Genomic DNA, 21118 nt, shown 5'->3' on the forward strand with positions numbered 1-21118 from the left:
TTATTATTATTATTATTTAGATAATGAATTGTTTCTTCAAGTTATATGATGCGATCGCCATTAAAGGCTTTTCCTTCAAAACCAACGACCGGAACTCCTGTCTCTGTGTCTTCTTCCTGACTTGATGGTTGTGCGCATCTCACCGACCGGGAATACCGATTTCTGAACATTTCGGCCTTTTTTTCCTGCTGCACCGTAAGCTGTGTTTTCCTGCGAGCTGCTGCAAAGCGGAGCGGGTTGCACCGGCGTCGCGGGGTTAAAGTGAAAGATTATAGCCTATCGGTCAGTATTATGACAGACGGAGATGACACACATCCAGAAGGAGCCGTGTTTGTTTTGTATGGCGAAATGAGGCAGGGGGTGGAGAGTCGCCACAGAGACGCTGGGCTCCGGCCAAACATCACCGCATTTTAGCACTTATTCGATGCTCGGGATTTGCATTGCATTGCATTTGCTGCATCGTTGATCGGCCGTATTTTTGCAAAGTGCATGGTGGAAATGCAGCTTGTTTGAGGACACCCCCCTCTTGAAAATCATTGCTGCCATGATAGGCAGAGGTCTCCTCTCGACCACGGCTCAGCCGGTTGGAGAAGAGGCAGATTGATTTGGGACGGTGGGTCACATCTGCGGATGTTATTCCGTCTGTGGAGCCTGTAAATATCATCCGCGCAAATACACCGTGATTCTTACTCAGGGAAAAAGGAGAAAGAAAACAACATGTCTTCTCGATCTGCATTACCGTCTGGGAACGACAGGAGTACTGGAGACCATGTAAGTGCAATTACAGCCTATAGCCTGTGTTTGTGTGCATGCAAAAGATAAATCGTGCATCTCTAAACCGATATCTCCTTATATACGTGGCCTTTCGGCATTCACTGGCTTTATTCACTGTGCAGACTGGGGTCACAGATGGTGCTGTTTTTCCTCATTAGGTGAAAGGACTCTGGAGATTATATTGGAAGGATATTTTAGCAGAACAGACTCTTTCAAAATGGGCTAACCTTGAGTGTCTGCGCAGGGAAAGAGCTGATGGCAGGCGAACAGCCCGGAATGAGTCCATCCGCATACGATAACACTCAGCGGATATGCGCAGAAAGCCTGAAAACCAGCCGTCACCTCTTATTATAAGGCTGTGGAGAGAGAGTGATGTCACATTATACTCCTTGCTGCTGCTGTCTTACCCTGTGTATATGTGTGTGCGTGTGTGTGTGTGCACGCGTTTATTCCCCAGAAATTGGATGGGTGGGACAAGAGCACAGAAGGCCAAAATACATGTATAAAGAATATCTGGGTTGTTCGTATGAAGCGAGGGGATTACTGCGTAAAATGATGTGCAGTCCATTGCTGCGCAGCCTACAAAGCGCCCAACCCCAGAGCCAGTGGGTGTCAGACAGCGCCGTACATTCAGTACAGTGGAAAACAGTAGCGGCCTGCAGAAAAGAACGAAGCTAGGGAGGGTTATTCATGTGAGACAGACAGAATGATAGAGTCCATATATGCAGATTCTGTCTATCTATCGATCTGTCTGTCTATCTGTCTGCCTGTACTCCTTCTTAATGTATATCAAAATGGTGACATGACTGATTGACGTTGCATTATGTCATTTCTCTGCCTTAAACACTTCTGGCAAGATTCCCCCCCATCTGTTTGTTAGCAGAGCTTTCAGCACAGAGGGATGGTTAAGCCAGTAGATTTGTGTGTGTGTGTGTGTGTGTGTCTGTGTGTGTAACTTGATGTGCATATGTGTGTGTGAGTTTACAAGGTGCATGATTGATTATGAATGTAGATCTGCTCCTTCCATTAGAATGGATCTCAATCTGCTGCCATCACTCTACAATTAAGCAATAATGACAGATGAGTGAATTGACCCGGTGAAATATTGTGTTGCCATGTTGGCACAGGTGAGGCTTGGCTTGATGCGCGCTGTACAGTCGGTGGATTAATGTACTCTGCTGCTTGCTGTGAAAGCCTTCAGTGCTCTTGGTGGAGGACTTGTTGGTGTGTGGAGTAGACTAGAGAGAGAGTCCAAATTGGCTCTAGATGGGCGTGAGAACAGGAATCGGAGGCATGGGAACGAGGGAGTGTCTGAAGGTGGGGCTTAAGGCTGCGTGGTTGTGTTTGCATTTGTGTGTGTGTGAAGCTGAGAGCAAAATGACATGCTGGGGGGATGGAAGTGTGATGCCTCAGGGCCTGGGACTGGCCAGGGACCACTGTGCCGGCATCTGCTCCCTTTTTTACATTTTTCCTCCTATATATCTCTCTCCACTAGTTGTCCTCTCTCTGGTTGTCTCCCTCTTTTCTGCCCCTTTTCCATCATATATCCTGGTCTCTTTATCTCCTGGTATGGCCCATTGTTTTCCTCCCCCCACCATCTATTCTCTGTCTTTCCTCCTCTGTATCTTTCATTGTTTTGTCACATGACAAGAAGCCACTTCATACTGTAATACATCAAGCTTTGTTTGTGTAAATGCACATTGTTGTCCTCCCTTTCTCTTCTGCTCCGCTTCCTGGCTGAAAATTATCTGTGACTCAAGCTTTGGACTCTATCATCACTGTACAATAATACTCTGAAGCATTGGGGTCTAGGATCAAGCAGCATCAGGCAGTAACATGGAACAGCAGCAGCACAGCCAACTGTTTACAGAGCAGTGAAAGCTTCAGGGCTGCCTCACATTGCAGTGAAAGTATTACCTTCATGGTCTGTCATGCTGCATGAAGACATCTTCAAGCAGTCAAGTAATAGAGCTCTAAAAAAGATGATGAGGAATGCAAAATGGAAAAATGATGCTCAAGTGTTCATGAGCTGGACAACATCTGTTAACCCAGAGGTGAAGGGCATGTAATCACTCAGCTCAGCATCACTCCTTTTAGCATTTGTCAAGATATGTTACTTTCTTAGTCCAATACTAGATTATATATAAAACTGGGCTGCGTATTTTAACCATGTTTATCTGTGTAGCTTATGTCAGAGATGTACGCTTATCTGTGAAACCAATGACTGCTCTGTGAATTCCACAAATGCAGCAGATACTCAGTGTGAACAATGACACAGCGTGACAGGGAGTTCCCTGGACCTGTGCCTTAAAACTGTGTAGTTTCTGCCTAAAATCAGCATATTATCTCCATGTTCTTAGGTGTGCAGAGTGCATAACCAGCTGTACAGAGACGGAGGGGGCTCACCCAGAATTTTTTGCTTCTGCAGACATCAGTGCTCCAATGATACAGACAGGCCTGGAGGTTCTTTGCCAGACTGCTGCTCTCTTTAACCCTCTTCCCCCTCATTTTTTTCCAGCATGTGTCGCTGGGGGCGAGCCGTGCAGACAAGGCCACCAGCCAGTCCAGCCGCTCGCTGGGCGCCCGGTGCAGGAACTCTATCGCCTCCTGCTCTGACGAGCAGCCGCACATCGGCAACTACCGTCTGCTCAAGACCATCGGCAAGGGAAACTTTGCCAAGGTCAAGCTGGCCCGCCACATCCTGACGGGCAGGGAGGTAAGACCCGGGGCAGTGGAGGTCCAGGGTGGGAGGAGGGAATATGGAGACAGATGGGTGGATGATCCATGAGAAAATGATGTTTTTAGGGAGAGGAAAGGCAAGAATGATGTTGCTTGTGTCCTTACTATGTGATTCATTTCAGTACTGAGTTTTCATCATTAGATTTTTCAACACATTTTTAAAGATGTAAATCTCATTGGAACTGAAACTTTGATAGAAATTTCTCTGTTCAAGTTTATTTTAACAGAAATTTTCACTGTAATCTCATTAGAAATGATTACAGTCCATTGTTCAGTTACTTTAACAATGATGAGATTTAAACAATGAATACTAAATGATAGCATAAATTGGTACCACTTTCTAATAAGTACACCTATATTTTTATAGGTTGTAACTAATTGCTTTTTAAGTGTTTTACAAGCCATTTGATAAAATAAACTTGATAGATCAGTTATAAACCATTAAGAACAACTTTTGGAAAGCCAGCCTGTTAAAAAAAAATTCTTTGCCTTCTTAATGGATTATCAAGTTTGTCACTGCATCTGGGCATAGATGCTCTTTACAACCTGGCAACTCAAAATCTGCTATAATAAATGGCTTATATCTGATCTTTAAAGCATAATTAAGGATTTATAAAACATAAAGCCATTAGTTACATTGAAAATCTCTTTATAAAACATGGCTACATTAAAAATGGTCAAAAAAAGGATGTTATGTGTAATATTGTGAGCTGGGGCTGATATGCTCTAAAACAGGGTAGATATTGGTGTTAATTAGTTTCAGGATTTTGGGCCATGTCCTTATGATGCCTTAAATACTTTGAAACCAGTGTTTTTTTCTGAAATTGGCAGCAAACCACCATCATAGCATGAGTTAGCTGTGCCAAGGCAAGTCAATAGGGATTAAAACCACTCAAATTCCCTTTACTACAACATTGTTGGTAACTGTCCTCAGCATCCTCAGCCCACATTTACCTGCTTTGGTAAACAATCTTATACTCTCCTTTGAATTATATTTATCTACAGTTTTTGGATGTTGAGAAATTGTTGGAAATGGATCAGTGACATCATAGCATCATATAAGGATGTGATTATAAGCAAAATGTTGCTGTGTTCATGAAAAACTTGGCTGATGTTTCTTGCAGGTTGCAATAAAAATCATTGACAAAACTCAGTTGAACCCAACCAGCCTACAAAAGGTGAGTTTTTCCTCTTTACGCTGATGAATGGTTTGTTGAGGAATGTGCGCATCATGTCTTCAGGTTCAAAATGAAACACACGTTGCACTTCATAATACTGTCTGCCTTCGTAAACTGCAGCAAAGTGTCAAAAATGTGGATGATTTGGTCACACTGATGTAATTCATCAAAATGCTGATGTGCCGCCAGGGACTTGGAGAGGTTCAGGTTTTTCCTCAGCTGTTTTCCCCTCAGAAGGGGCAGGAACGAGAGAGCAGCTGATAGAGAGAGGGCTCGTGGGATGTGATGCTGTTTGGCAGGTGCTAGGGACTGGATGGGAGCGAGAGGAGACCTCTGCTCCAGAGATCATCTCTCGTCTCTCTCTGGGCTGATCGCTGCCCTGAGAGAGGGGTGACTCATGTCGGAAACCATGGTCACTCTACCCATTCTTTTTTTGGTGTTTATGTTCTTAATTTGTCCTCCCCAAACATACCTCTCTGTGGATAACAAAGGTGCTTTTGTAATTGTTTGGTGGTCGTGTGTTTAGAAGGGCATAGGAACAGTATGTCACAGGGTTCTTGATGGAGTGCCTTCTTTTCTTCTGCTGATCAACATGTCGAGTGTTGAGCCTGAATGGTGGACTCTCGAGATTTGTTGTGCATGAAGGTCAGGGACAGTTGGAACAGTGGGCACTTTGGTTTCACCAGCTATCAAGGACAACGTCAGAGTGTGGCAGACACTTAGATTCAGCAGCTGGACTTGTAAACATCTGGAGTGGGAGACTTGGACTTGTAGATATCCAGACACAACATGGCTGACGTGCCATTTGATCAGGGTTGATCACATGATCTGATGTACTGATCTCATCTCTCAACCACGTGAATCAAAAACTTCTCTGCCTTGTCACGTGTGCTTTATGCAGCTGGATCACACAGGTAAATAACTATGTTGTGGTGAAGAAATAAATGTGAACAGCTTATAGAAACAAAGAATGCAGGCCGCCATTCAATAAACCCACTTGTGCTCATAATGCTGCTTATATGCACATATGGGCCAAAGTGTCTCCCTCATTTAACCATAGGTCTGTCCCTCCCTCTCTCTTTTCTCTCTCTACCCCTCTCGGCCTCGCTGTGCTCCTCTGCCTGTGGGCAAGAAGTGAACAGACCAGAAGGATCAAATCAGGGTTGAAATAATTGTGCTTTATATGTGCGTAATGTGCGTGTGATTTTGTTTGACTAAAAGATGTCTGTATGTCCTGCTACATATTGTAGAATCACTAGTAAATTGCAGAATTAAAGAAGCAGGGACAGAGCTAGGATTTCTTGACCCCATGAAAGAAAATATTGCTTAGTATTAATATTACCCAGTGGAAATTTTGTTGCTCCCTAGAATTGTTGCTATTTTTAAATTTATAATTTCCAAGAAGTTTTCCCCAAAATAAATAATGATAATAACAGTGATCCAATTGATTCTTTTCTTTTTTCATTTTTTGTAGGTAATCTTTTCCTCAATCTTTGTATTTACAGTGCAGTGATAGCAGTGACCTTGAACTGTTACAGTGTTATGAAGGCTTTAGTCCATATGCAAGTTCTCATTGTTTTTTCTTTTTCCCATGGCCTTCTGTTGCCCTTTTGATCACTGGCCTCCTGTAATCTGGACACTTTGACTCATCATATTGCTTGTGCTTATTTTATGACAGAAAATGAATTTTCTTTATCTTACCTGGCTAAAATATAAGATGCTTTTTGCAAGAAGGGCAATCCTAACTTGTATGTTATCCCATTGCTGCTGTTGGGTTCTTTTCTTGGACTGGACTGGCTGCTGTGAAAGACAAAGGCACAACATTTAGGACAGTATTGAGGAGGGAGATGGAAGGATTGGCCACTGATTGGAGAGAATACTCTACAATTGGCTGGTGATGATAGCAGGCTTCTTTACACACCCGTAGGCTAAAGAAAATCCTTAGTACTGAAGACATGAAAGAGCCCATATTAGCATAATCTGGAGGGTGATGTATGTAGAGGGGAGAAGGAAAGAGGGAGATGTATTGTATGGGAGTGGGTAAAAAAGGCGGGGGGCCAAGGGAAAAGAGGGAAATGAAATCAAAGATGAGAAAATCAAACCTCAACATCCATGAAGAAGGATTTTTATGAGAGGACAGATTACATAGCGGCAGATTACAGGAGGAGACTTTTACACTGGCCTCTGTGGTGTTGGAGGTCACCTGAAAACAAAATATCTGTTAGAAATGAGATTTAGTCCCATTTTAATTGCATATTTTAACCTCAAAACATGTCTAAGATGGAACCTACATTTTAGCACAATTTGTTTCTATCTGCTAGATTTGAATGAAAGCCAGGAACCTTAGGACCACACTGAATGTGTATCCATCCCTTTCAGTTTTATCGTAGGTTTGCCATTTATTTGTGGTCATTAACAATGACCGGGGTCAAATGTGTTGCTGATCCGGAGGATTGTTTATTGTTTTGACGGATCTGGCTGCTAAGCCCCGGAGTGAAGAGCAGGGAATTAATGAGATGCCTGGATGATGAGGCATTTCAGCACTACGTTTCCCAAGATTCCCTCTGGCACAGCTGGAGAAGCTAGGAAAGAGCCCAGTCTTAATACCTGGGTCGCTATGGCAACAGTGATGATGGGGCACTGCTAGAGGAGAAGACTGCTAGAGGAAGTGAATGAAGGAGGAGGGAATGAAGGGAGACACATCGGAAAATAGGAGAGGGGGAGGATTGAGAAAAGAGGATAAAAAAGCTTATCGCACCATCTTTTTTTTTTCAGTTGGAGTTGATGACATGGAGGAGAGTGATGGCCTTTTACTGAGGGACTGTACTGTTATATACATGAAACCAGGGGGGCTGGCTCAAATTTAATCCCTTGCTCTGCTCTGACAAAGTGTACAAATATATCTCCCAGAGTAGACATATCACATGCAGTGAGGAGAGCTCACGCAGACTAGAAGTTGGTCTGTTTTTGGCTGCAGATTCATCACATTTGTGTGTGGGCCATTTGTTGTTTTTAATGGTGAGGAGGTTTTGTTGGTTGTTGTCACCCTCGCAAATTCTCACAGAAAGTGATATTGTTATTTTTGGGACAAAGTATAAATTTGGCTGCTTGTACTGGTCTAACTCCACTGTCTAATGGCTTCTTTTTTTCAGTAGCAGAACTGATTGTACATTAACGTGCTAAAAAGACATGGTTGTATTAACAACCAGATCACTCTCTTCACTAATCTATGAAGTGGTGTATTAAAAGAGTACTCAATTTACACTAGACTCCTTTAACATTCTGGAACTCACACTGGACAGTCTGAAACAGAAAGTATCAACAATAATTTAAAAATAATCCACTCATTCTCTTAATAAAACCTGGTACCTACAGTACCCACAGTCCAACTTTACTGCTGACAAAATGGTCAGAAATTCAGCTGTGTTATGCTAATAGCAGCTAATGTAGCCTTAAACTGCTAGTGACATTATTTGAGACAGTTTACCAGATTTTGTGCAACTCCCTCTGGAATTACAACTTTTTTCACGCAATCAGTAATACTCACCAACACTTTGGAGTTGTTGTCCTTTAAAATGCTAACAACTATGGTTACAATGCTGTTTTCCATGTTAATCTTCTTATTGAACTCCAGAAATGAATCAGGACAAGTCACTGCTGAAATGACTCAGTAGAAGTTGGTTTACAGGTGGGACTAATGTCAGGGTAACAAGTCAGAAAATACTGAGAAACCCCTCATCAACTCCAAGAACATACATAACTCTATATTCTACATGTGTAGCTATGAACATGATAACATCAATGCCCTCATTGCTACAATTTAAAGCACAGATTTACTGCAGTGTGGGTGGACAGTGTTAACACTCAAAGGCAGGAGTTGGATATTATTTATGATCAATATTATTACGGCATTAAAATTATGTTTCTTTTCCCAGCTCTTTCGGGAGGTACGAATAATGAAAGGCTTAAATCACCCTAACATAGGTAAGGCACATATATATGTATATCTTCATGGACTGTGTGTGTGTGTGTGTGAGAGAGAGAGAGTGTGATTTGCTTGAGCAGACGGAGGTATAATGCTTTGAATAAGCTTCAGTGCATTCATTGACCAGAGTCTAGCGAGCGATGTCTCACACGTCATACAGAGGTCAGGAGGTGGGATTTTCTAAAGCTGAAATGTCATATGGATCAAAAATCCCGACAGCATTAACAGCAGGTTCCTCAGTATTAAGACAGACAGGCAGACGGCTGTGCTATTATTTATAACGTGAGCAGGATTTGTGTATATATATAGTTGATTTTAATCTTATTCTGTTTTGGGTTACAGTGCAGCTGTTTGAGGTGATTGAGACAGATAAGACCCTTTACCTAATCATGGAATACGCCAGTGGAGGTAGGTAAACTGACCGTCATGTCCAGGAAATGCTATGAGCGCAAATGATGCAGAGGGTTTGATTTGGTAGAACTTCATCCTTTAAATTCTGTATTTTTCTGCTACAATTGAAGAACTTAAAGCAATAGTTTGACATTTTGGGAAATACGCTGGTTTGCTTACTTGCTGATTATTAGATGAGATGATTGACTCACTTACGTGTCTGTATACAAAATATAAATCTAGAGCCATATTATCTTAGTTTAGCAAAAAGACTAGAACAAGTGGGAAACAGCTTGCATATCTATATCCAATGGTCTTGTTTTTTTTTTTTTTATCTTGACCAGAAGACAACATATTTACTGTACAAACAAAACTTTGAGGTACATATATACATATATATTTTTAAAATATTAAAATAAAATGCATATGCCAGACCAGACAAGAGGACAAGAGAGTCTTGTCGTCTCTGTGAGTTTGTAAAGCAAGAAGCACAGACTGTAGGAAGTGACTGCTCCCAGCCAGAAATGAGTCCAGCACATAATATCGTCATATTCTTACAGTTTCTGTATGGATTAAACAACTGGGATGTATCATGTTTGTAAAAATGCCAATAAGCATATTTGTTCCCATAAGTTCTACACTTTTATTCCCTTTCCAGTTGGGTAAATTAATATAATTTTACACCTCAGTCCACTTTAATAAAACTTTGATTTGCATTTCTGTACGGTCGTAGGATCGTACCTAAAATCTCCTGATGTGGTCACTTCTTCTCAGACCATGTACAGTTAAAATGCATTTTTTTCTGTTAATCTGATATGAAAGACAGTATCTTTATATGAAAATTTCTGCACCTTTAAAACAGTGTTACATTCAAACTAAATAAAGTATTGAACCACAGCATAAATAACTGAGCAGCCCCTGTGCATTAATACTGCTGCTGTTTAACAGACTTTTAACACAATTTTAGGAGTCGTGTCATGAGTTGCATCTAATGTCTCCTTTCCTTTTTGCTTCCATTAGTCTCTTTTATGTTTCTATTTGTGTCAGTTTCTTGTCAGCAATCCATTTTCTCTGTTTTCTGGCCCAGGCCATATCATTTGCTTAGTGTGACCTTGGAGAATGTCACAGACAAGGTTTCAGATGTGACCGTCTTTCAGGCCTGTATTACTTTTAAGTCACGGATAAAAAGACCCTAAGAGAACATAAGAGTTCTAGTGGTGCCTGAATGCCCATTAAGAGCGAAATGTCCATCTTTATATACAGTATCTTTAATATGATATCCAACAACACTTTGCACCATTAATCCAAAATCCAAAATCTAGCAGCTACTGAAACATAATGATGTTAAAACAAGGAGAAGGGCTTATGTATTTCTTATCTTTGGGAGGAACGTAATCAAAATATTTTGGGAAGAACAGGAGAGCATCTTAATCTCTTTCTCAACTACATTATATTTATTTGGAAAATTCAGTTATTCACTTTCTTGCTGAACGTTACATGAAATGAGTGGTACCACTCTCGTGGTTCGTTGTAATGTCAGTTACGCACCAATACCTACATAAACTTTGCTAACATTAGTCACTGTAAACCCAGAGTGTAGTGAACTGATCAAGGGTAGATTTCAGTGCTTGTGAATTCAGCTTTTTTTTTTTAAGTAGGAAGTGTTAATTCTTCCTTCCAAATTTACATTGTTTCACTTTAAGCTAAGGTGCAACATGTTAATTAGTTTTACAGGTAATAATAGGTGGATTTTGTTATTTCTGGACAAGAGCAGGCTAGTTTCCCTCTCTTTCCTGTCTTTATGCAAGGCTAAACTAATTGGCTTTAACTTCATACAGAATGGACAGATATGAGAGAGGAATCAATCTTCCCATCTAACTCTTAGCAAGAAACTGAAGTGTATTTCTCAAAATGTCAAACTGTTCCTTTAAGTCTGAGTGCATTCACATGATTTGAAGACAGATTTCCTCTTGAGGAGAATAAAGCTGCAGTTAACACCTTAACAGCACTTGTACCTTATAAATATTAATAACCTAGTTGATGTGATTGAAATTCAATTGTATATCAGCAACATATAATCAAAGAATAGTGTGGCTATAATGCTTCTGGCTTTATTACTTAACCGATCGATTTCTGCTGCTCACTCACAGGTGAAGTGTTTGACTACCTCGTGTCTCATGGGAGAATGAAGGAGGTTGAAGCCAGAGCCAAATTTCGACAGGTATGAATATACACCTCTTGATGCCCACATTGCACCGATCCTTACATTTAATTGTCAGTACTTCAGGTTTGTCTGTGTCCTCATGTTCACAGATAGTATCCGCTGTCCACTACTGCCACACGAAGAACATTGTCCACAGAGATTTGAAGGTGAGAAAGCTCAGAAGATGTTTTGGGCTTCAGAGACGAGGGATTAAGGCTAGTCCAAGACTAGGACATTTCTTTCACTGACGGATTACACTAAACAGAAAGTTATAATCTGGGGCTAGTCCTAATCTGTGTCTGTGAAAAGGGCCCTTTAGCATCTTAATCACACAGTAGAGCACTGATGAGTGGAGAGGCTGTTTTTTTATCAAGCTGGGAGGGGTTTGATGCAGTCAGAGCGTGGCTCTTGTTAAAACAGATTGTAATATTCTTAAACACACACAGTGACATATACACAGTATGAATCATGTCCAGTATCTATGTTGTTGGACAACACGCAAGCACCCCCTCCTCCCCATCTGTCTCTCAGTCATGCTCTTTTATTTTCTTCATCACAAATCCCATTCTTGTGCCCACCTACTTTCTCATTCCTCTCTCTCCTCCCCCATCCAACTATTCCCTCCACCACTCCCCCGTCCTCCCCCCAATGCGTTGTTCTCTGTATACATCCCCTCTCTGCACCCCACCCCCCCACCCTGGCTGGCCATCCCTGCCTCTCTTCCCTCTGCATTAATAGTATGTATGAGTCAGGCGGAAAACCTCCTGCTGGATGCCGACGCCAACATCAAGATCGCAGACTTCGGCTTCAGCAACGAGTTCACACTGGGCAACAAGCTGGACACGTTCTGTGGCTCGCCGCCCTACGCTGCCCCAGAGCTTTTCCAGGGAAAGAAGTATGATGGGCCTGAGGTGGATGTCTGGAGTCTGGGAGTAATCCTCTACACGCTGGTCAGCGGCTCACTGCCCTTTGATGGGCAGAACCTGAAGGCAAGTGGATGGGAGGAGGGACTGTCTGTCTGTCTGAGCTGTCTGAGTACACTCAGAGGCTGGGGGCTCCCTCAGGGGGATATGGTAACTGTAATGGGTTTTTATGTGTTGAAATGCTTAGTTTCCAACATCCATCTGATTAAGTCAACTAAAAAATGGAAGCAGTTCAGTTCATAAAAACTTTAAAAATCTTAACATGAAAAATCTATTCTTAGCCATCCTTAGTGTTGTGTTTTTAGTGTCTTGAATGTCAGTGCATCTTAGAGGTAATTTGTAAGAAAGGTTGTAATTTGCCCTTTCAGTACTCACACTTTAATTTGAGGACATCTGATCAACGCTGAAACAGTGTTAACATGTTGTATGGTTTGTTGGATATTCAAGTGTGTGTTTGTACTTTACAACATTTTTTTGTGTTTTCACAGGCACTGTAAGACCTTTATACAGTTCATGGTTAAACCCTTGAGTATGACAAATATGTTGTATTTTGTGACTAAAGAACCTTTCTGTGGTGCCATATGAAACTTGTTATTTTAATGTGGGCTTTATTGAGCATCATGCTGCAGCTGCGTGGTTTTCTTTGCTTTGAGTGTTAATTATTATTATTTGATGAGTTCTGTTGACAGTCACAGCGGATGAGAGAATTTCTGCTTGGTCCAACTGGCCCCAAAGTGCAGCTACGCAGGGCTTTGCATAAGGTCTGGATCAGATCCAGGGATGTAGTAGCATCCTGGTGACTCAGTGTGTGACGTGTAGATTTGGCATTCTGGTTCTGAATGTGGTCCAGGACCTTTGTGTCTCATTCCCTCCAGCATCTTCCTGAAAAAAAAAAAAAAGTTTTTGTTCATATGGATTGCTTTGTGATGTTCACAATTTTTATTACCCATTACATTACTGTTAAACAGTTTTCTATAAAAATATATATTGCCATAAAAAAGTGCCTGTTAATGGTGGATGAAATAGAGATTTGAAAGCAAGAAACCATAATGTATATGTATAAAATGTATATAGCGAAAACAGTGCAGGTAGCGAAAAGTTAGTTTTGTGGTTTGGTCATTTTAAGACAAGATGTGGTTGTAAAGTTTACAGCCTGTCGCTCTGTTGCTCCTGCAGTGCTCTGTGTGTGAATGCAGCTAAAAAAAGAGGCAGGAGTACCCTGATCTGTGAGTCAGATCAGGGTACTCCTGACTAATGTATCCAATAGTCGACATTTGGGGGCAGCCTTAGAACCTTACACAGTTTATTACAACAGAAATTATCTCAAGGCACTTTTCATATAGAGCAGGTCTTAGACCGTAGTCTTTAAGATATGGCCTGTCCTATATCAGGTACCATTATATTTTCTGTTCTGCCTCCTTGTGTATTGGGTAAATTAATGCAAAAAACATGTTGGAAAAAAAAACGTGAGAGAGAATTGTGATCTCAATTCTAAGCAAAAAAAAAAGTGATTCTCATTTTTTTCCAGAATCGTGCAGCCCTATTTAACAAGTATCCCTATATGTTTTAAAACCTGCATCAACTGCATGTTTCCCACTTGGGGGCCTGCAGCAAGCTGTTATCACTAACATTTTATCACCACTTACATTGATATGGTGAGCATGTTAGCAAACATTTTCATATCACACACATCCAACAGACACATACAGTAGCAACATTAGAATTATTCATTTAGAGCCGTGCTTCTGGAAATGTAAGTCCAATAATTTCTCCTCTTAGCTCAGTTTTTGGTCTCCACCAACTCCTGCAGAAAATGTTGGCTCTTTGGCTGCTACATTCTCCGCTATGCTCACCAGCTAGTTGCTAACTGTGTTTGCCTTATGTTTGGTGCTGCACAGGTAGTGTGCAGTGGGTTTGTAGAGCTTCTTACTTATCAATACTCTCTGATGGACAAACTGTGCAGTAGTTTCAGTGTTTCTTATCTACATAAATATATCTTGAATATATCTATTTCTGCTCTGCAGACTGGTCTGCACTTATCAGATGACACATGACACACACTGATACAGTATACATGATTATGTGTGGCACACTGCACAGTTACAGTATGAACAGTATGTTCTGTATGTGTATCCTGGTGAAAATCATGAGACTTCAACAATCCTGTTTACATCATCACCTAATATTGACTATATATATACCCCCACTGATGACCAGAGGTGTTGTATTCTGTAATGTTATTGCACCATGGAGTAGGACCTGCTGCTAAAAAAAAAAAATAAAAATAGCATTTTTATCCAAAATCCAGCAGATGGCAATGAATGCCCCCCTAGAGCTCTACCAGAGGGTGGAGACAAATGTGTATTTAACCCCTCTCATATCTGACTGCACCCCAGCATACTGCCTGCAGTGAGGGACCTGGGGATTTACTTTTTTATGCAATAGTCGGAATTACATCAGACTGACTGGTCTTATCAGAGAATTTCAGATGAGTGTGAGATACTTCCATTTACCGTTGGATATAATGTTAGTAAACCTTCCACATCAGTGAATGGAGTGACAGTTGTGAATGTCAGGATTTCTTCTGAATTAAATTATTTGTTGTTATTATTTGCTGTGACTGCTGCTAATCAATTCAAACTTAATATAAAAGCATATGAAGTAATGACTCATATTACATCTTCTAGTAGAATCTTCAAAATGTTTTAAAGTGGTTTGTGTGGCTAGTTGCATGTTAAATGTTCTGTAACATATTCCTGATGTGGCCAACAGGAGCTGAGAGAGCGTGTGCTGAGGGGAAAGTACCGCGTGCCGTTCTATATGTCCACAGACTGTGAGGGGATCCTTCGCCGGTTTCTGGTGCTCAACCCCGCCAAACGCTGCACCCTAGAGGTGAGGAGTGCCAAACAGCACAAAAATTTAAAGTGGAATTTACCTTAAATGTAATTCAAACACAGCTGAAGCTTTTCTGTATTTCTGTTTCTACAGCAAGTCATGAAGGACAAGTGGATAAATACAGGGTATGAGGGAGATGAGCTGAAGCCCCATATAGAACCTGTTGAGGACTACAGTGATCCAGCTCGCATTGGTAAGTCAGCCACCATTCTGCTTCAAAGAGTATAATAAGAGGCCTTTACCATTACAAAACTGATCAGTGTAGTCAAGATACAAGATGTTTTCTTATATCACTGTCTCTCCCTGACCTTTCATTGTTTGTGTTCTTCAGAGGTGATGGTTGGGATGGGCTTCACTCCAGAGGAAATCAAGGACTCTCTGCTCAATCAGAAATACAATGAGGTCACAGCCACCTACTTACTGCTGGGCCGCAAAGGCGATGTGAGTTAAATAGATCCACCTAATACTTATTCATCCACAGTAGCTGTTGAGCTGACTGTCATACCAGAGCGACATGCAATGAGTGAAATAACATTCTGACCTTTTCCTCAGTCACCAGTTGCACATGCAAAGATACTTTTAAAGAGCGTGGACTCTCTTTTTTGGAATACTTGCAGCACTGTCTCTGATACATTTCTTTGACAAATATAACCAGGTTTTTCTGCAAATCTCTTTTGATATAACAAAATAAATCTAACTTTAGAAATGCAACACTGTTTAACATTGTTTCAAAACAATACTAATGTTATTGAATAATGATTCTAACTTGAACTTGACCACGTCTCAAAAACGAAAACGATGGCTAGCTGGATGTACTACAGCCAAATGTTTACTAGGAACCTCCACGTTTTCTTTTGCTCAGCTCAGTCAGGAGCTGCAGGGAATGAGACCAAAACTTTAAAAACCAAACTCCCAAAACCAGTTCAATACCAAATTTTGGTGCTTGATAGTTTTTGGTTCACAGTGCTACAGTCACATTTTGGTCAATACCCAGCCCCACTTACTGCAAATGTGATTCGAAACATTTTGGGGAGACTAAAATCATCCATTCACCCTTCTCTCTATGATACTTAGCTTATCAAATACTGACTCACACTGACAGTTTTCTATCCAATATATATGTGATGTTACAGGAGGGCAGTGAGGCTCGCACAGCTAGTAGCCTGTCCCTGGCAAGGGTTCGACCCAGCCCCATCACCAACGGGACCAACAAGCACTCCTCAGCCACTGGCTCCTCCTCTTCTTCCACCTCCTCCTCACATAGCAAGACCCAGCGCAGTGCCTCCACTTACCACAGGCAGCGGCGGCACAGTGACTTCTGTGAGTCTCTTCTCTGACTTCCTAATTCACAACCTGCTACAGTTACAGGTATAAGGAATAAAACGCTATCAGAGCCACAGTAAATCTTGTTATGAATTTAGGAAATCTAGAACTTTGCAGTTTTCATCTGAAATAAATAGTACCTGTCACACTGTCTGCTACTCAGTCAACATGTATTTTTTATGTGTACAAAAACAGATTTTGTCTTCATACTTCAAAAGTTGACATCATGAAAGCTGGAGTCTCATAACTCGGAGAAGTTTTTATTTAGGTTATTGTTTATAAGATAGCAAAGTGACTAGTTTTACTTTGCATAAGCCACTGTATTTGCAGAATACTCCTTATATGAGTCTCTGTGTGTCTGTGCTCTGCTGTCCTCCACAACAAAGGTGGGCCTTCCATGCCCGTCATGCACCCCAAGCGGAGCCCGACCAGCACGGGCGACCGGGAGCTGCGGGAGGGACGAATGCCTTCACGTAAGGCCAGTTGCAGTGTGATGGGGAGCCACAGCCTCCCTCCCTCCAGCCCAATGGTCAGCAGTGCCAACAACCCCAATAAGTCTGAGATCCCAGATCGCCGCAAAGACATGACTGCCACCACAGTAAGGCTTTAAACTTAAGGGGCTCAGGCTTTTGCCACCAGGGTTCCTGAACTCTGCCCAGCATAATCATCAACAGATATGAGATTTTTTGCATTAATTTTGACTTTTTCTCTGTCAACCCTGACAGTTTGCTACAAATATCATACTACTTCTCAGAGTCAGAGCTCAGTCAGACTGAAACATGCAGACGTTATACTCACTTTGTAATCAGTGTAATCAGAAGAACTCATCTTGTACAGTCATATCAGAATCCAGTATCCATAGAGGACAGATCCCAGCTCACAGCTCAAATTCTGACAAGCTGAAGTAAGGGGTCGTCCCAAAAGTGCATTGAAATGGTCAAGAATGCTTTTCAGAACTTTGTTGATAGCTTCCTCATTTCTTTTCCCATCGAACCAATTCATGCATTGGCATGCGAAACTTCTTTTTTGAATTATGTTATATGGCGCAATGAGCTATTGTGGCTCATTTTGTTAATAAGACAGTTTATACAAACTTGACTGTTCTGGGCTTCGTCTCTGTATACACACAACCACTTTTTTATAGAAAAATCATGCAGTTCTGACTTGTATTTTGCCACTGTTAAAAGCTCCAGTTCTATTTCCACTATTCATTTTCACTTGGACCATTAACAGTCACACAGCTTTGTAGACTCATTTTAGACACATTTTTCCTTTTTTTCTTCAAGTTAGGGTAAAAATACCGGACATGCTCTATTATTTAAGTAATTTCTATTCATGCTTATGATCAGAAATTGATGATAATGATCATGCGACCACGTCTGGTATAGTCTCAAAGGCAGATATAGTTGTGAACAGATAAACAGATATAGATACAGCTTTGTGTTTCAGCTGTAGTAACTAGTAATAGTAGCATCATGTTATTTTTTAAATATTTTCAGACATAGTCCTTCAGCTGGTGAATGTGGCACTGAAATGATGTGTTGTGGATTTTGCTGCACCAAAGTGACTCTAATATCTGCTGCTTCTCTACCTTATTCTTCTCCCCTTAGAATAATATCCCTGGAAGCGCCATGACACGTCGGAATACATATGTGTGCACAGACCGCTCGGGCGCTGATAGACACTCTCTTCTGCAGAACGGCAAAGACAACAGGTACTGCTTTGTGTTGAAAGTTTAAATATTCTGAGTATTCATACTTGTATGTTGCTGCCTGATGTGAGTGTACCAAATATTTGATGAAATATTTGAGCTGCATCATAGTTATTTCACAGATTTTTGTATTCTTCAGACCCAGTCGATGCTGAGGGGGTTTTATCTAGGGAAATTATGAACTTAAGACAAAATTATTTTTTCTGTTGTGTTATTCTTTGCAGCTCCTTGGGCCACCGCATGCCTGCAGCCTCTCCCTCCACACTCAGTATTGCTGGGGCTGGAGCTGCCTCCTCTTCCTCTTCGGACCGATGCCGTCTGACCCGAGGCTCCACAATTCGCAGCACCTTTCACGGGGGACAGCTGAGGGATCGTGGACCGCCAGTTTACTCTGCCCCACCCACATCACCCACTCTGTCCCATCACGATGCCAGCCCCCTGCCCCACGCCCGCACCAGGGCAACCTCCAACCTCTTCACCAAGCTGACCTCGAAACTCACTCGCAGGTAGATGTACACTACAGCTCACAAACCACATCGGCAGGCCCACTGCTCATGGTCTCTGAACACTAGAAGCACACCAGTGTTTGATGCACTATAGTTCTTGATTAGTTGTTGTGATAGACCAAAACAGTCTCTCACAGAGTGAAAATCTAACAGAGGTGAAACTCTACTGCCTCTGCTTGTTCTCTAAACCCTCAAGTCACTGATAATGTAATAAATGTAGAATAATTTAGTGTATATATGATGAAAATGTAACATCATAGTAATATCACATTAAGTCAGTAATATTCACTTTGAAAAAGTTAGGTGAGAAGATAGATACCACTCCCACAACTATTCATTAAATGTGAAGCTGGAGCCAGGACACGATTAGCTTAGCATAAAGACTGGAGACGGGGAAATAATTAATCTGGCTTTGTCAAAAGCTCAAAAATACACCATTAAATCTTAATAATTAACGTGTTATATGTTGTCTTTCAATCCATACAGAAACTGAAGTGTAAAACGACAAACTGTGGTTTAATGGAATTATTTGCTGGATTACTTCTTAGCAGGGTTGTTTTACATTTGAGCATAGTTAGAGGCCTTAGAGGTGTTGGTTGGTATATTTTTGAACTTTGGACAGAGCCAGGCTAACTGTTTCCGCTGATTCAAATCTTTATGCTAAGCTAAGCTAACAGCTATTAGGTATTTGCTGAACTATTTAGGCAAAGATATTATGGTCATATGTTTATTTTTTACACTTGAACCTGTTTAGCTGGGAATAAAGTTTCATTTAGACAAGATTTCAGTATATCTGGGGAAGATTGATGCCACTCTGTGCTAGCTGTTTCCCTCTGCTTCCAATCTTTGAGCTAAGCTAAGCTAACAGTCTCTTAGCTGTAGCTTCATGTTTAGACATGACACTGGTATCGATCTTTGTATCTAATTCCCAGTAAGACAATAAGTAAGCATATTTTCATGGCTAGAATTTTAGGTTTTTAGTTATACTTGACTTAGAATAAGTTTAGGTTTTCAGACATTTTCTTTTGAAATTTTCTTACTGTAGACAGGCTCTTAATTTACAAAGCTATTGTTACATTATCAGTTGCTACAATCCTCCCTAACTCTCTACACTCTGCACAGCTTTTATTTTATTTCTGGTTTCCACATTCTGTTATATGGTCCTTGGGACAGCAGGGCCCTTATGTTTGCATTCCTCATTTTTTTTTTGCAATTTAGCTTTTGAGGCTTGTTTTGCCATTGGGGTGAGTATAAGATTAATTTTAAGTTAAATCAAATACCATATATGATATGAAATCATGTAGCATTGTTTTTATGAAGCTCTGCCATTCAGCTTGGGCTTATCAAAACATTTTATTCACCCAGGCCTTTTGGCAAGCCCTTCTGTGGCCCTGGATTATCCTCTGCTCCCCTCTCCCTCCCAGTTGTCATAATCACACATGTCTAATCTTATCAAACCTCAGCTTTATCCTTGCCAATCAGCTCCTGCGCTGTGCTCTTTCTCACCACTTGCTCTCCTGTGATACAATTATCTTCTCTTTTACCCCACACCCCCTCGTCCTACCCTGTATTCCCTCTTTTTCTCCATCTTTATCTTGTTCTGCTTTCCCCTGTCATGGCATCAGGGTCAACCTTGACCCATCCAAGCGCCAGGGCTCAAACAAATCAGTCTCGGGTTGTACTCTTCCACAAGGATCAAAAACAGTTAGTAAGTTCCCATGTCTCTCGCTTCTTTCTTGTCTTCCTGTGCTACCCCATCTGTCTGCCTGGTCACGTGGGAATTTGCTTCGGTCCATGAATGCCTGCCTAACTTTTCATTCCCCTATCTATGAATTATTGCTTGTCTGCATGACTTAAATATCTTCATAGTGTCACGATCTCACATACTTGGTTTCGAGCATGGTTGCAATCAAGGAAAATTTATTTGACATTTATTTTTAATTTTCAGTGTCAGGATCAGTGTGTCATTGTCAGTAGAGATTGGTTATGTCTTTTATCATCCTAAATATACCCTTAGAAATGTTGTTTTATGTTTTCACTTTGTATTTGTGGTTGAAATTAGTTAAAACTCACTGAATGTTAATTGCATATTTTGTTAAGATAAGATAATCCTTTATTAGTCCCACAGTGGGGAAATGTTGGGATCAGTGGATGGGAATGTGTACCAAACACACAAGTGATGAATAGTGAAAGGATTGCATTACGTCTGCATGCTTTAAAAGTTGCAGTGAAAAAAGGAGAAAGTGCATTTCAGGGTGGGCACACTGTTCTACACATCACATGCTTCTTGTTGATGCTTGCTTGGTTTCACTGTATAATATCCACTGCTGAATGCCTTCTCATCTGAGAGCTATAGGTTGGTCATACTGCTCATAGTACTGTAGTGGATTACCTCTTACTCTGCTTGTTTGTCTCACAGGGTCACAAATGAATCTGAGGGAATCAGGAGATTTGCGGTCACAAGGTCAGTGCATGTGGTCCAGCTGCATGG

General features: G+C 41.2%; 1 protein-coding gene across 3 annotated transcripts in view; it reads left to right on the forward strand.

Annotated features, from left to right (window-relative positions):
• Window positions 1-21118, forward strand: part of mark4a (MAP/microtubule affinity-regulating kinase 4a) — a 25816-nt gene continuing 4698 nt past the window's right edge. Inside the window, exons 1-17 of one of the 3 annotated variants that reach the window (XM_018691892.2) lie at window positions 1-771; window positions 3293-3490; window positions 4638-4691; window positions 8627-8675; window positions 9019-9084; window positions 11217-11287; window positions 11380-11436; window positions 12022-12258; window positions 14965-15084; window positions 15181-15280; window positions 15419-15528; window positions 16221-16407; window positions 16797-17008; window positions 18021-18124; window positions 18346-18627; window positions 20253-20335; window positions 21047-21095. In XM_018691892.2, the coding sequence (XP_018547408.1) occupies window positions 718-771; window positions 3293-3490; window positions 4638-4691; window positions 8627-8675; window positions 9019-9084; window positions 11217-11287; window positions 11380-11436; window positions 12022-12258; window positions 14965-15084; window positions 15181-15280; window positions 15419-15528; window positions 16221-16407; window positions 16797-17008; window positions 18021-18124; window positions 18346-18627; window positions 20253-20335; window positions 21047-21095 (2033 nt within the window). In that variant the 5' untranslated portion in view covers window positions 1-717. The remainder of the gene's footprint in view (window positions 772-3292; window positions 3491-4637; window positions 4692-8626; window positions 8676-9018; window positions 9085-11216; window positions 11288-11379; window positions 11437-12021; window positions 12259-14964; window positions 15085-15180; window positions 15281-15418; window positions 15529-16220; window positions 16408-16796; window positions 17009-18020; window positions 18125-18345; window positions 18628-20252; window positions 20336-21046; window positions 21096-21118) is intronic. The other 2 variants (XM_018691891.2, XM_018691888.2) reach the window with 2 other exon arrangements.

Source organism: Lates calcarifer, linkage group LG20 (genome assembly GCF_001640805.2).
Source record: "Lates calcarifer isolate ASB-BC8 linkage group LG20, TLL_Latcal_v3, whole genome shotgun sequence".
NCBI classification, from domain to species: Eukaryota; Metazoa; Chordata; class Actinopteri; family Centropomidae; genus Lates; species Lates calcarifer.